The following is a 13,016-nucleotide window of genomic DNA, read 5'->3' as shown; positions in this document are numbered from 1 at the left end:
CCCTTCAGGGTTTTCTACACGCCCTGCTGCTGAGAAGCAAACATGGAGGGTACAAATACAAGTGAAGGAAGGAGCACAGGAAGAAGTGAGAGTGGGTTTTTCACTGTGCAGCTGCAGTTTCAGAGGAGACGAGTGACGAGTTCTGCAAAAACGTCAACAAACTGTGACGCTGAGCGGAAAATCCAGCTTTCTGCAGCCTTTTTAATGATTAACGATGTTAATGATAACTATGTTCTTCTTTTGCTGCGATTTACTCAATTATACGTTACATACTTAGTTATTTGAGAAAACGGATGATTGACAGATCAGTAGCAAACTAGAATCACTGTCCAGTGGTTGTACGCCTCTGCCAACAGGTGCAGTTTCAGGTGTTCCTGAAAAAGTGCATTCACAATGATGAGGTCACTGCTGCCTGGATTTCTGACTCCACATTCGTATCGTTTCATCTCTGAGTCAAAACGATTGTTTGTACCAAAGTTGAAGAAATTCCCTCAAGGCAGTTTTTAGATATCATGTTCACAAGAATGGGATGTTCATACAAACAACCCAATAACCTGATGACTGCACTTTCTCAGCTTGTCCAGCAGTGAACATGGACATGAGCAGGTTTTACATGTTCTACATTAAAGGTTCAATTCATAGAATTCAGGGACATCTGGTGGTGAAGTGTCATGTTGCAGCTGAACACCCCCCCCCCCCTCACAAACATGACAGAGAACCTGTGGAAGCTTCAGTTGTCATAGAAACTCAAAAAGTTTAGTTTGTCCAGTCTGGGCTACTGTAAAAAACATGGCTGCCTCCGTAGAGAGGACCTGCTCCTGATGTAAATATAAAGTATTTAAGTATTTAAGTATAAAGTATTTAAATATAAATGACCCATTCTCGGGTAAAGAAAAGAATTCGTACAATTTAGATGAAACTCACAAGTGAAAACATCACGAGGATTATTTTATATTCAGTTTCTGCCAATAGAACCTTTCAGCTGAATCTTACACACTGGACCTTTAAATGAAACATAATCATGTCTGAAGTGAGTAAGACCCAAATATGAATTTTGGCCACAAAGAAAAAATATCTATCTTGCGTTGGTGGGACGTGAACTTGTAGACGCTGCCTTGGACAAACAAGTGACAACAAAGAGAATATTGAAGATATTTGTTCATCGTATATTCTGTCGTTAGAGAAGGAAGGTTATTAAATAGGCCCAGATATTACATCATCTACACAGAGCTCTTGTGTAAAAGTGTCCATACTTTGCAGGAGTGTGTTTGGACAACACATTATTTAGGCTCAACTCTGCACAGCCTCAGCCGGTCACGACTCCAGTATAAAAGCAGAACTCGACTGGTTTCAGAGGCGAGACGGACTTCAGCTCCAGGAGTCATGCAGCATCCACACAAGTGCTGTCATCATTTGTCATTTTTAATATAAATCTTTTCACCCTCACACAAATTGCACATTTCTTTCTCCAAATGGACGCACAGTCAGCAGTGGACAACTTGACATCTTCCGTATACACTGTGAACTGGCTAAAAGAAGGAGAAACAAAAAGAATAAAATAAGAGACATCTAACTTGATCTTACCACCACTTTACTATGGCATGCATAGGTTTCAGACCTTACTCAGAAAGAGACAACAGACACTTTGTCTAAGAAAGTTTCTAAACGATGGTGGGACTGCTTGCGACTCGGGGAAGAAAAGGAAAAAGTACAGAAAACGTTTGCTGCGCCGTGAGGAGAATCGTCAAATCGGGTCTTGTCGTGTTCTTTTTTCCTTAGGTAGAGATGGTAGAGTCGGTCTGGTTCAAAAAAGTATTTATTTAGAAGCAATGAACAGCTACTACATAGCTATGGGCACTCAACGTACAACCCGCAAGCCGCCTAATACCGCCAGGGAAGTCAAGAGTCGCCCCGAGCGGACGGTGGGTGCAATATTTATAATAATAGGTAGAACTTCAGCAGGAGGGGGAGTCACGTGGCTAGTGCACAGGCTGGTCCCAGCCTCAAGGCACTGGAATTCGCCAATGATGAGGAGCTGCTCCCAGTTTCGTCCCTCCTTTGACAGTAGCTGGGACAAATCTTCACATTCTGACAGTGTTTGGTTTGGTGTTTTAAAACAAGCCTTGAATCGGCTGACAGCTTGTGAGCTTTCAGTATGGCATGCGCATTTTCTAGACAAAACAACGCCTTTCCTATCTGTCCTTCAGACACTAGTGGCCGCTGCTTGAATTCTTTCTAAGGGTATGTCACAGTTTTTTAAGAAAACAGTGCATTCATCTATGTGTGATTTTTGAAATAAAGCTAATGGAGTTTATGCTGTAATATAGTAAGTTAGGTATGAGAACAAGTACAGTTTATTGTCTGCCACAGATGTACAGTCTTCTCAGACAGGCATTATCAGACAGGTGCAAGACTGAACTGCGATGTGACGCACACACCCACACACAACAATCAACTTCAAGATTAAAACCAGCCAGCAACGGCTACTATCAGTCACTATGTGAAGGCCGCACATTTTCCCACCTATTCAGATTCAGCCCAAACTGCCCCTGCCCCACCCCTGTCTAACATACTGCACTTGTTTAGTTCAGTTTCATTGCCATCTTCACAGACACATATTCAAAGAAAAACATAGATTTTAGTCTTAACAATATTCAAAGGAAAACATAGATTTTAGTCTTAACAAATATTCAAAGGAAAACATAGATTTTAGTCTTAACAAATATTCAAAGGAAAACCTAGATTTTAGTCTTAACAGTCTCCGGGTGAAAAAAGACGGAGGAAAAGCTTCGGCCTTCCCGTTTCCCTGCGAGCGGCGAGCACGAACATACAGCTGCGAAGTCGACTTCCTAAAGTGTTTGGTTCTTTATTTTGAAAGCGTGGTAGCCGCTGTGCAGTTGACAATACTGAAGGTTTTATTTCTCCATCCAGGATTTGAGCACTAAAGAGGCCAGAGGAGGATGAGGTTCAAACAAAACAAGGGCTCACCCCCGAGGGATCGTGGGCAGTGAAGGTCGGCTGGAGACGGGTGAATTTGGGGCTTTTCATACCTGAATGCTCTTAAATTTCAGCAGCAGCTTGAGGAAATTACAACTAGACAGACAAATGCTAGCGTGTAGTCGAGGTTGAACGGGACGAAATAATAATAACAGCGACCGAGTCAGTTTATCACAAAAGCCAACGAGCAGCAAGTCTTTCACTGCCCAACAAGTGGAACTGAAATTAAAATTCTTCCTTTTGCAAAGAAGAAATGACGGTTTTCAACTGATGTTTCTTCTAAGACAGCGCCCCCTACATGTTGTCCAGGGAGAAGTTTGGGTTATTTGACTTGTATCTGTGTAGGCAGGCGCTGAACATATTGAACATACTGCTGCTTCAACCAGGCGCGGCACGGTGGCTGAGCGTTTAATGCTGTTGTGTCACAGAGAGAAGGTTGTCGGTTTGAATCCAGTTTCAACCGGAGCCTCCCTGTGTGGAGGGACAGGACAGGGTGCGACTGCAGTCGAGTTATAAACCCTGCCTACTCCGTGTTAGCAGATGGGACATGGACCAAACTAAAAAGACTTTAAATAAATGTTTGTGAAAGATGGTTTCTGACGTTTCAGGTCGTCCTTCTCACACTTCATGTTTCTGATAAGTTTGGTTTTAATTCCTTATTTCATGATGCATGCAGCACAGGGACCAACGGACTCGTGCTCTCAACAAAGCACCATCCATCGCATTTAGTATTTTACTCTTTCAAATTGTCAATTTTTCTACCAATTCCGTCCCTGTGTGTTGTTTTGAATGTCCCTGTGCAGCAGCTTGAATCAACCTCTGTACGTGAATAAAACTGGAGACGGGAGGATCAACTCCACCATCGCTCCTGCTCAGGCTTTGTGTCCTGGATACATTTTGTCTTCATTTCCAGACAGTGGGAGGAAGTGGAGACGCGTCTTTATTTGCAGTCTCTGGTTGGAAGGGACTGAGGGCGACGCTATTAGCACCTGTTGAAAATGAGGACAAACCAAAGACCTGTTTTATCAACGTTTAGTCTGTGACACAACAGGAACAGGACATTCTCCAGTCAGGAGCACACTTCTGAAGTGGACAGCAGCCGACTGTCAGACGACGCTCGCACATGAAATAAAAGTGTCAACGATAGCTGTGGTATCATTCACACTTTTAATGATACCACAAAAAGAATTCAAATTTCAGTTCAACCGTAAATCAAACTCTTTTCTGTGGCTTGATTTTCAGGTCGGACTTCCAGCGTGAACCATCTGCTACTGTCGGAGGAAAGACCCCGAAACAAGTGCACCTGTAAACGAAGGCCCTGTCGGCTGCTTGGTCGGACCTCATCATTCTAAACAGAGGAGGAGGAACAAAGGGACATTTTGGCTCCTGAGTTCTTTGTGGGTTAAAAATTAGCATAGACACTGATAAGAAAATAAAGATGAACAATGTTTGCATCTCGCCTGCTGAGCTGCTGGAGGCAACAAGCAATACGGGGTCAGACGGTCGCAGGGTTCCTACACAAGGTTTCCCTTTCCAATATTCCAGACTTTGTCCAGAGTTGTTCGAGGAATCTTTCAGACACATTTAGCAAAGCTGTAGTAAGAGAGATCATGTCGCAGCAAGTACCACCACACCTGAAGTTAAAGTCATAAAACTCTTCAGAGTAATTCTACTTTCCAACATTTCACAGACCTGGAGAAGGTCAAAGGTTTCACTTTCCCACCTGCATAGGAACCCTGGAGTCCAGAGAATGGGAAACATGAAAACAAGCACGCTTTAGGGCTCACTGATGTCAGTACAAAGGAGGGTTCTTTACTTGAAACAGTTCCTTTCATTTGATAACTAAATATCTCACTCTATTGATAGAATTCCATTTTGTTAGAGTCGTATATAAACGTTAACATGTACACACGCTCGTCACTGGTAATCGTGGAAGCGGGAGCTTTATTGTAATAGGTTGGTGGAGTTTGCTCTTGCTGGCGCTCAACAAATATACTGTGAATGCAAGTAACAATAATTAATATAATGATAATTAGAATAATAATAATGACACTCATCATCGTCTGCCTTGTAAACCTGGAAAAACTCAAAACCAAACAAGAGCCAGGTAACTACACCTCCTCAGTATTTTCCAGTTGGCTGCTCTTGTCCCCACTGTCAGTCAGACCGATGGAGACGCAGGGCTGGAGGAGGGGGGGAGCAAGGCAGCACCGATGGAAGTGTGTCCGGTGAGCGAACCCCAAACTCTCCTCCGCTGCAGCAGCGACGACACACGAGGGCGAGTCGCTTCTTCGGCGGCGGTCGAGCGGCGCTTCATGTGCAACACCGCCCCCTACAGCTCCAGAGTGGTCGTGTTGTGCTGTTGGTCTGAGGGACTTTTGGTTGGAGCTGAAACATGAACTGTGGGAAACAAAGGTCAAACCCCAAGTGTCTGCACGGCTGAATGAGACTGGTGCTCCACGAGGGGGGGTGCGGGTGAACCAGTATTTTGTGTGGGATTTTACAAAGTACATTTACTTTGTTGCTGTACTTCAATACATGTGTCATGTGTCTCTACTTTACTTGAGTAGAACAAGTAGAAAGACTGGATTGAACAACTGTGTTATGTATTTAAAACTTCAGCTTCGTCACACATTTGATAGGATTTTTATTTGTTGAAGAAATAACACAAAATTATATACGTATATATCAGGATCAATACAGTTTATAAAACATCACAGAACCTTATTTCTACTTTGATTTAGAAAACAACAGCAACATTAGTTCTTTCAAACACATTCATGTCAGTGTAATTATAGATTTCTGTCTTTACAAAGTGAGAACTGAATATGTGTGATAAAGGAAGGTCAGTGTTTGATTGACAGCTGATCTCTGTGCGGAGCAGAAACGTCACCACGACGAACTTTGATCAACAAACATGGAGACAGAAGAAGTTAAAGATTTAAACACAGAATCTAAATCACTGCTTTTAATGACTCGAGTCTATTTGAGTTTACAGAACTCAGCTGTGGCTCCAGGATAAACATTAACTCCAGCATAGAGAGGCTGAGTGAATGTGGTCTGGACTCTGTGGAGGAGAGTCATGGTGTCAGAGACGCTGTAGAAGGACAGAACACCTGCACTGGGATCCAGGTACACTCCTACTCTGGAGGGCACAGGACCTGACAGTGGAGTCCTGATGCTGTTGTAATAAAAGTGATAACTGTTTACATTACAATATAATGACCAAGATTTATCATTTAATCCAAATTCACATTCATCTGAGTTACCTGCTCTGCTGATGTTCTTGTATGTGACTGCTACACCAACTACTCCTCTCACCCCCACCTCCACCTCCCAGTAACAACGTCCAGTCAGACTCTCTCTACTCAGGACCTGATGCCTAACAGTGAATCTGTCTGGGTGATCAGGATAAGACTGCTTCTTATTCATACGTGTTACTTTTCTGTTTCCCTCAGATAATAACAGACGTCTGTTTGCTGTGTTTGGATCCAGTGTGATTTTCTGTGAATATCTTAAGAAGTCAGCTCTGGTCTCTGGCTCTGGTTGTGGCAGTAAAACATCCACTTGAGACACAATCTGTAAAATCTCTGTCTCTGTCTCACTCAGAATGTCCTGTAGTCGACCTCTGACCTGGGACACAGCTGCTGTCACGTCCTCAAAGTACCTCAGAGGACGGATCCTGATGCTGGATGAGTGTGTAGATTCACTGAGTGGTGACAGTGAGGGGTAGTTGTGTAGAAACTGGGTGTGATCCTCTGTGTCTGAGAGCTGCTTCAGTTCATGGTCTTTCCTCTTCAGCTCAGTGATCTCCTGCTCCAGTCTCTCCTGAAGCTCTCTGACTCGACTCACTTCAGTTTCCTGCTGGGATCTGATCTGCTGCTTCACATCAGAGCTTCTTTTCTCCAGCAGACGGATCAGCTCAGTGAAGATCTTCTCACTGTCCTTCACTGCTTTATCAGCAGAGCCATTGACGGCCTCCTCCTCCTGTTGAAGCAGCTTCACATCTTTCTCTGTGTCCTGGACTCTCTGCTGGATTGTTTGTCTCCTCAGCCCGAGCTCTCTCTGCCTCTCAGTCCTTTCTGCTGCAGCTGACACTGTGTCGTGGTCTTTATGTTCATCCACAGGGCAGAGATAACAGATACACTGCTGATCAGTGCGGCAGAACATCTTCATTACCTCATCGTGACGAGAGCAGATGTTCTCCTGGAGCTTCTCCGAGGGCTCCACCAGCTTGTGCTTCTTCAATGGAGCTGACTGAAGATGAGGCTGGAGGTGTTTTTCACAATAAGAGGCAAAACAATTCAAACAGGACTTGAGAGCTTTCAGTTTTCTCCCAGTGCAGACATCACAGGCCACATCTTCAGGTCCAGCATAGCAGTGATCAGCAGGAGCAGCTTGGAGTCCAGTCTTCTTCAGCACCTCCACTAAACCAGCTAACATGGTGTTTTTCACCAGGACAGGCCTCGGTGTGAAGGTCTGTCTACACTGAGGGCAGCTGTAGCTTCCTCTCTCCTCCTCTTTGTCCCAGTGGGTGTTAATACAGCTCTTACAGTAGCTGTGTCCACAGCCAGTAGTCACCGGATCCTTCAGTAGATCCAGACAGATCGAACAGCAGAACATTTCTCTGTCCAGTTGATTTTCTTGCTGCTCCATTTCAGCTGGTGCCAGAGACTGTAGAACAGTTTCACTTCCTCTGAACAGATACAGATCTCTGCTCCTCCCCCTCTCGTTCACTCCCTGCAGTGACTCATCTCCCACAGTTCACAGCTTGTTGTTCACTGGTTCTTACACTTACACATCTGTGAAGGGAGGAGACACAGACACATCCTGACTGGGAGGAGCTGGTTGTGAGTTTTTTATCTGTGTTATCACATTTCAAAGTGAATAGTTGCTCTGGGAACTGTCACATTCAGCTCACAACAGCACAGGTTGTAAGATTCACATTCTTCAAAGTTTCCAGAAAAGTTAACGAATCTTTTCAATGGAATAAAAAACAACTTACAAAGTGCTTCACAAATGAAAAACACAAGTAAAAACACATTAAAACACACTTATGATCGAACAACGGACCATCTCACCGTCCTGGATCTCAGTTTCCCTTTAACTGACAAAAGTTGTATCAAGATCCGAACTCTGTTATTCTCGTTGCCTCTCAGCTCCTGAACTTCACCACACTTCACTCTCACTTATCTTCTAACAGCAGCTCGGTGAAGGGGCGGGAGCAAGTTAATATGTAGTCAGAGTAAAACTCGTTGTCTTTGCAATGAGGAGCCAATGACAAGCTTTGCTTCATTCCAGGATGTTCAGGGTGTGTTTTATTAACACTGATAACTTGACAAAGTCCACGTCATTCGACAGTTAACCCAGATCAGACAGCACTTAATGACTTTCACAGGTCAAAGTTCTCCAAAGTTGAATTCCACGTGAAGAAACACTGTGGCCGACCAGGACAGGCCTCGGTGTGAAGGTCTGTCTTCACTGTAGATCTGAGAGAGACGCAACAAGGACACATATGGACAGAGTGGAGCTGGCTGAGTGTTAAGATGGAGGCTTATCATCAGAGAAATGAAAAAGAAGAAATCCACCTTTAATAACAGGAGACGTTAGAAAATAAAACCTCCCTCACAACAGCTCACTGAGGAAATACTGCCCTCTACTGACCACATGCTGCCAGACATGTGACTGGAGCCTCTCCTTTGAGCACCACATCACAAAATGGGTTTTTTAATCAATTCTTCCAAAATCAGATCCATATGAAATGTAAGAGATGATCTCGCACGTGGACTCGTGCGGTGGCCTTTTCTCTGAAGCAGAAAACCCTGAAACATCTGCAGTCTGTACAAAACTCTGAACTAGAACCAACATATGATCACAGCACAACTGTTTTATGATTTTTTTAATTTGCTGCCCGTTTGTTTCAGGACTGATTTAAATCTTTGTTGATGACTTGTAAGGCTCTTCATGGCCTGGCCCCAGGACGCCTCTGATCTCTGAGTCCCTGATTTACCTCAGTGCAGCTTGTGATCTTAAGGCAGTGAAGATCGCCTGTCACGACTGAGACGGCACGTCAGCAGGGAGTAAGGCCGTGAAATACTGTTTTACTTACATCCCTGTGGGGAGTAAAGGAAAACGGGAATAACAGGATTTATGTGTGTTACAATCCTAACAAACGGACAGATTTGGGTTTGGACATGTTGATGACGTAAGGAAATGTTCCTGTCGATGCATTTCAAAACATCTTGACATTTTAACTGCCCCGTGTTCCCAGTGAAATCCATGCAGCAAGGACCAGTCTGCTTCGGCCAATCAAAGGTCACAGACTGCAGCAAGGACCAGTCTGCTTCGGCCAATCAAAGGTCACAGACTGCAGCCGACTGCCACGTGTTGCTGATCGCGGTCAGTCGGCAGGGAACGAGCCCAACGGACCATTAGTTTGGACTTTAGCGTTTTCTGAAAAGCCGCTGGGATCTGATGTGAGCATCGTTGGGGCTGTGACGTCTGATGAGACCAGGACTCGGTCTTGTGTTGTTAAAGCTGTTCATACACTGACTTTAGAAACGCTAACGTACATTTCCTCAGCTCGTGTTTGTCCATGTCACACAGACGCACTGAGGGAAAATGGGCTGATTTGGGGGGAAATCGACTCGTGACTCTGCTTCAACTGAGCGAGAGCCTGACGATCTAGTGGGAGTGAAATCCACGGCGAGGAGTACATCAACAAACCACTTGGTGGCGTCACACACATTTTAAGTGCCTGGTGGTCATTAGAACAAAGTTCACAAAACTTAAAACTCCTGGGAAATTGAGAGTGTGTGACCCTTCAGGGTTTTCTACACGCCCTGCTGCTGAGAAGCAAACATGGAGGGTACAAATACAAGTGAAGGAAGGAGCACAGGAAGAAGTGAGAGTGGGTTTTTCACTGTGCAGCTGCAGTTTCAGAGGAGACGAGTGACGAGTTCTGCAAAAACGTCAACAAACTGTGACGCTGAGCGGAAAATCCAGCTTTCTGCAGCCTTTTTAATGATTAACGATGTTAATGATAACTATGTTCTTCTTTTGCTGCGATTTACTCAATTATACGTTACATACTTAGTTATTTGAGAAAACGGATGATTGACAGATCAGTAGCAAACTAGAATCACTGTCCAGTGGTTGTACGCCTCTGCCAACAGGTGCAGTTTCAGGCGTTCCTGAAAAAGTGCATTCACAATGATGAGGTCACTGCTGCCTGGATTTCTGACTCCACATTCGTATCGTTTCATCTCTGAGTCAAAACGATTGTTTGTACCAAAGTTGAAGAAATTCCCTCAAGGCAGTTTTTAGATATCGTGTTCACAAGAATGGGATGTTCATACAAACAACCCAATAACCTGATGACTGCACTTTCTCAGCTTGTCCAGCAGTGAACATGGACATGAACAGGTTTTACATGTTCTACATTAAAGGTTCAATTCATAGAATTCAGGGACATCTGGTGGTGAAGTGTCATGTTGCAGCTGAACACCCCCCCCCCCCTCACAAACATGACAGAGAACCTGTGGAAGCTTCAGTTGTCATAGAAACTCAAAAAGTTTAGTTTGTCCAGTCTGGGCTACTGTAAAAAACATGGCTGCCTCCGTAGAGAGGACCTGCTCCTGATGTAAATATAAAGTATTTAAGTATTTAAGTATAAAGGACCCATTCTCGGGTAAAGAAAACAATTCGTACAATTTAGATGAAACTCACAAGTGAAAACATCACAAGGATTATTTTATATTCAGTTTCTGCCAATAGAACCTTTCAGCTGAATCTTACACACTGGACCTTTAAATGAAACATAATCATGTCTGAAGTGAGTAAGACCCAAATATGAATTTTGGCCACAAAGAAAGAAATATCTATCTAGCGTTGGTGGGACGTGAACTTGTAGACGCTGCCTTGGACAAACAAGTGACAACAAAGAGAATATTGAAGATATTTGTTCATCGTATATTCTGTCGTTAGAGAAGGAAGGTTATTAAATAGGCCCAGATATTACATCATCTACACAGAGCTCTTGTGTAAAAGTGTCCATACTTTGCAGGAGTGTGTTTGGACAACACATTATTTAGGCTCAACTCTGCACAGCCTCAGCCGGTCACGACTCCAGTATAAAAGCAGAACTCGACTGGTTTCAGAGGCGAGACGGACTTCAGCTCCAGGAGTCATGCAGCATCCACACAAGTGCTGTCATCATTTGTCATTTTTAATATAAATCTTTTCACCCTCACACAAATTGCACATTTCTTTCTCCAAATGGACGCACAGTCAGCAGTGGACAACTTGACATCTTCCGTATACACTGTGAACTGGCTAAAAGAAGGAGAAACAAAAAGAATAAAATAAGAGACATCTAACTTGATCTTACCACCACTTTACTATGGCATGCATAGGTTTCAGACCTTACTCAGAAAGAGACAACAGACACTTTGTCTAAGAAAGTTTCTAAACGATGGTGGGACTGCTTGCGACTCGGGGAAGAAAAGGAAAAAGTACAGAAAACGTTTGCTGCGCCGTGAGGAGAATCGTCAAATCGGGTCTCCGGGGGAAAAAAGACGGAGGAAAAGCTTCGGCCTTCCCGTTTCCCTGCGAGCGGCGAGCACGAACATACAGCTGCGAAGTCGACTTCCTAAAGTGTTTGGTTCTTTATTTTGAAAGCGTGGTAGCCGCTGTGCAGTTGACAATACTGAAGGTTTTATTTCTCCATCCAGGATTTGAGCACTAAAGAGGCCAGAGGAGGATCAGGTTCAAACAAAACAAGGGCTCACCCCCGAGGGATCGTGGGCAGTGAAGGTCGGCTGGAGACGGGTGAATTTGGGGCTTTTCATACCTGAATGCTCTTAAATTTCAGCAGCAGCTTGAGGAAATTACAACTAGACAGACAAATGCTAGCGTGTAGTCGAGGTTGAACGGGACGAAATAATAATAACAGTGACCGAGTCAGTTTATCACAAAAGCCGAAAAGCCAACGAGCAGCAAGTCTTTCACTGCCCAACAAGTGGAACTGAAATTAAAATTCTTCCTTTTGCAAAGAAGAAATGACGGTTTTCAACTGATGTTTCTTCTAAGACAGCGCCCCCTACATGTTGTCCAGGGAGAAGTTTGGGTTATTTGACTTGTATCTGTGTAGGCAGGCGCTGAACATATTGAACATACTGCTGCTTCAACCAGGCGCGGCACGGTGGCTGAGCGTTTAATGCTGTTGTGTCACAGAGAGAAGGTTGTCGGTTTGAATCCAGTTTCAACCGGAGCCTCCCTGTGTGGAGGGACAGGACAGGGTGCGACTGCAGTCGAGTTATAAACCCTGCCTACTCCGTGTTAGCAGATGGGACATGGAGCAAACTAAAAAAAGACTTTAAATAAATGTTTGTGAAAGATGGTTTCTGACGTTTCAGGTCGTCCTTCTCACACTTCATGTTTCTGATAAGTTTGGTGTTAATTCCTTATTTCATGATGCATGCAGCACTGGGACCAACGGACTCGTGCTCTCAACAAAGCACCATCCATTGCATTTAGTATTTCACTCTTTCAAATTGTCAATTTTTCTACCAATTCCGTCCCTGTGTGTTGTTTTGAATGTCCCTGTGCAGCAGCTTGAATCAACCTCTGTACGTGAATAAAACTGGAGACGGGAGGATCAACTCCACCATCGCTCCTGCTCAGGCTTTGTGTCCTGGATACATTTTGTCTTCATTTCCAGACAGTGGGAGGAAGTGGAGACGCGTCTTTATTTGCAGTCTCTGGTTGGAAGGGACTGAGGGAGACGCTATTAGCACCTGTTGAAAATGAGGACAAACCAAAGACCTGTTTTATCAACGTTTAGTCTGTGACACAACAGGAACAGGACATTCTCCAGTCAGGAGCACACTTCTGAAGTGGACAGCAGCCGACTGTCAGACGACGCTCGCACATGAAATAAAAGTGTCAACGATAGCTGTGGTATCATTCACACTTTTAATGATACCACAAAAAGAATTCAAATTTCAGTTCAACCGTAA

The 13,016-nt window shown here is 44.1% G+C and overlaps 1 protein-coding gene across 1 annotated transcript; it reads right to left on the bottom strand.

Annotated features, from left to right (window-relative positions):
- Window positions 1-5,979: 5,979 nt before the first annotated feature.
- LOC118117402 (tripartite motif-containing protein 16-like) lies at window positions 5,980-7,653 on the bottom strand. Its single transcript, XM_035169600.2, has one exon. It carries the CDS (start codon window positions 7,651-7,653, stop codon window positions 5,980-5,982), a length of 1,674 nt encoding a protein of 557 aa, XP_035025491.2.
- Window positions 7,654-13,016: the final 5,363 nt, after the last annotated feature.

Source organism: Hippoglossus stenolepis, chromosome 11 (genome assembly GCF_022539355.2).
Source record: "Hippoglossus stenolepis isolate QCI-W04-F060 chromosome 11, HSTE1.2, whole genome shotgun sequence".
Classification (NCBI taxonomy): Eukaryota; Metazoa; Chordata; class Actinopteri; order Pleuronectiformes; family Pleuronectidae; genus Hippoglossus; species Hippoglossus stenolepis.
This window is presented reverse-complemented; position numbering and strand designations above follow the sequence as displayed.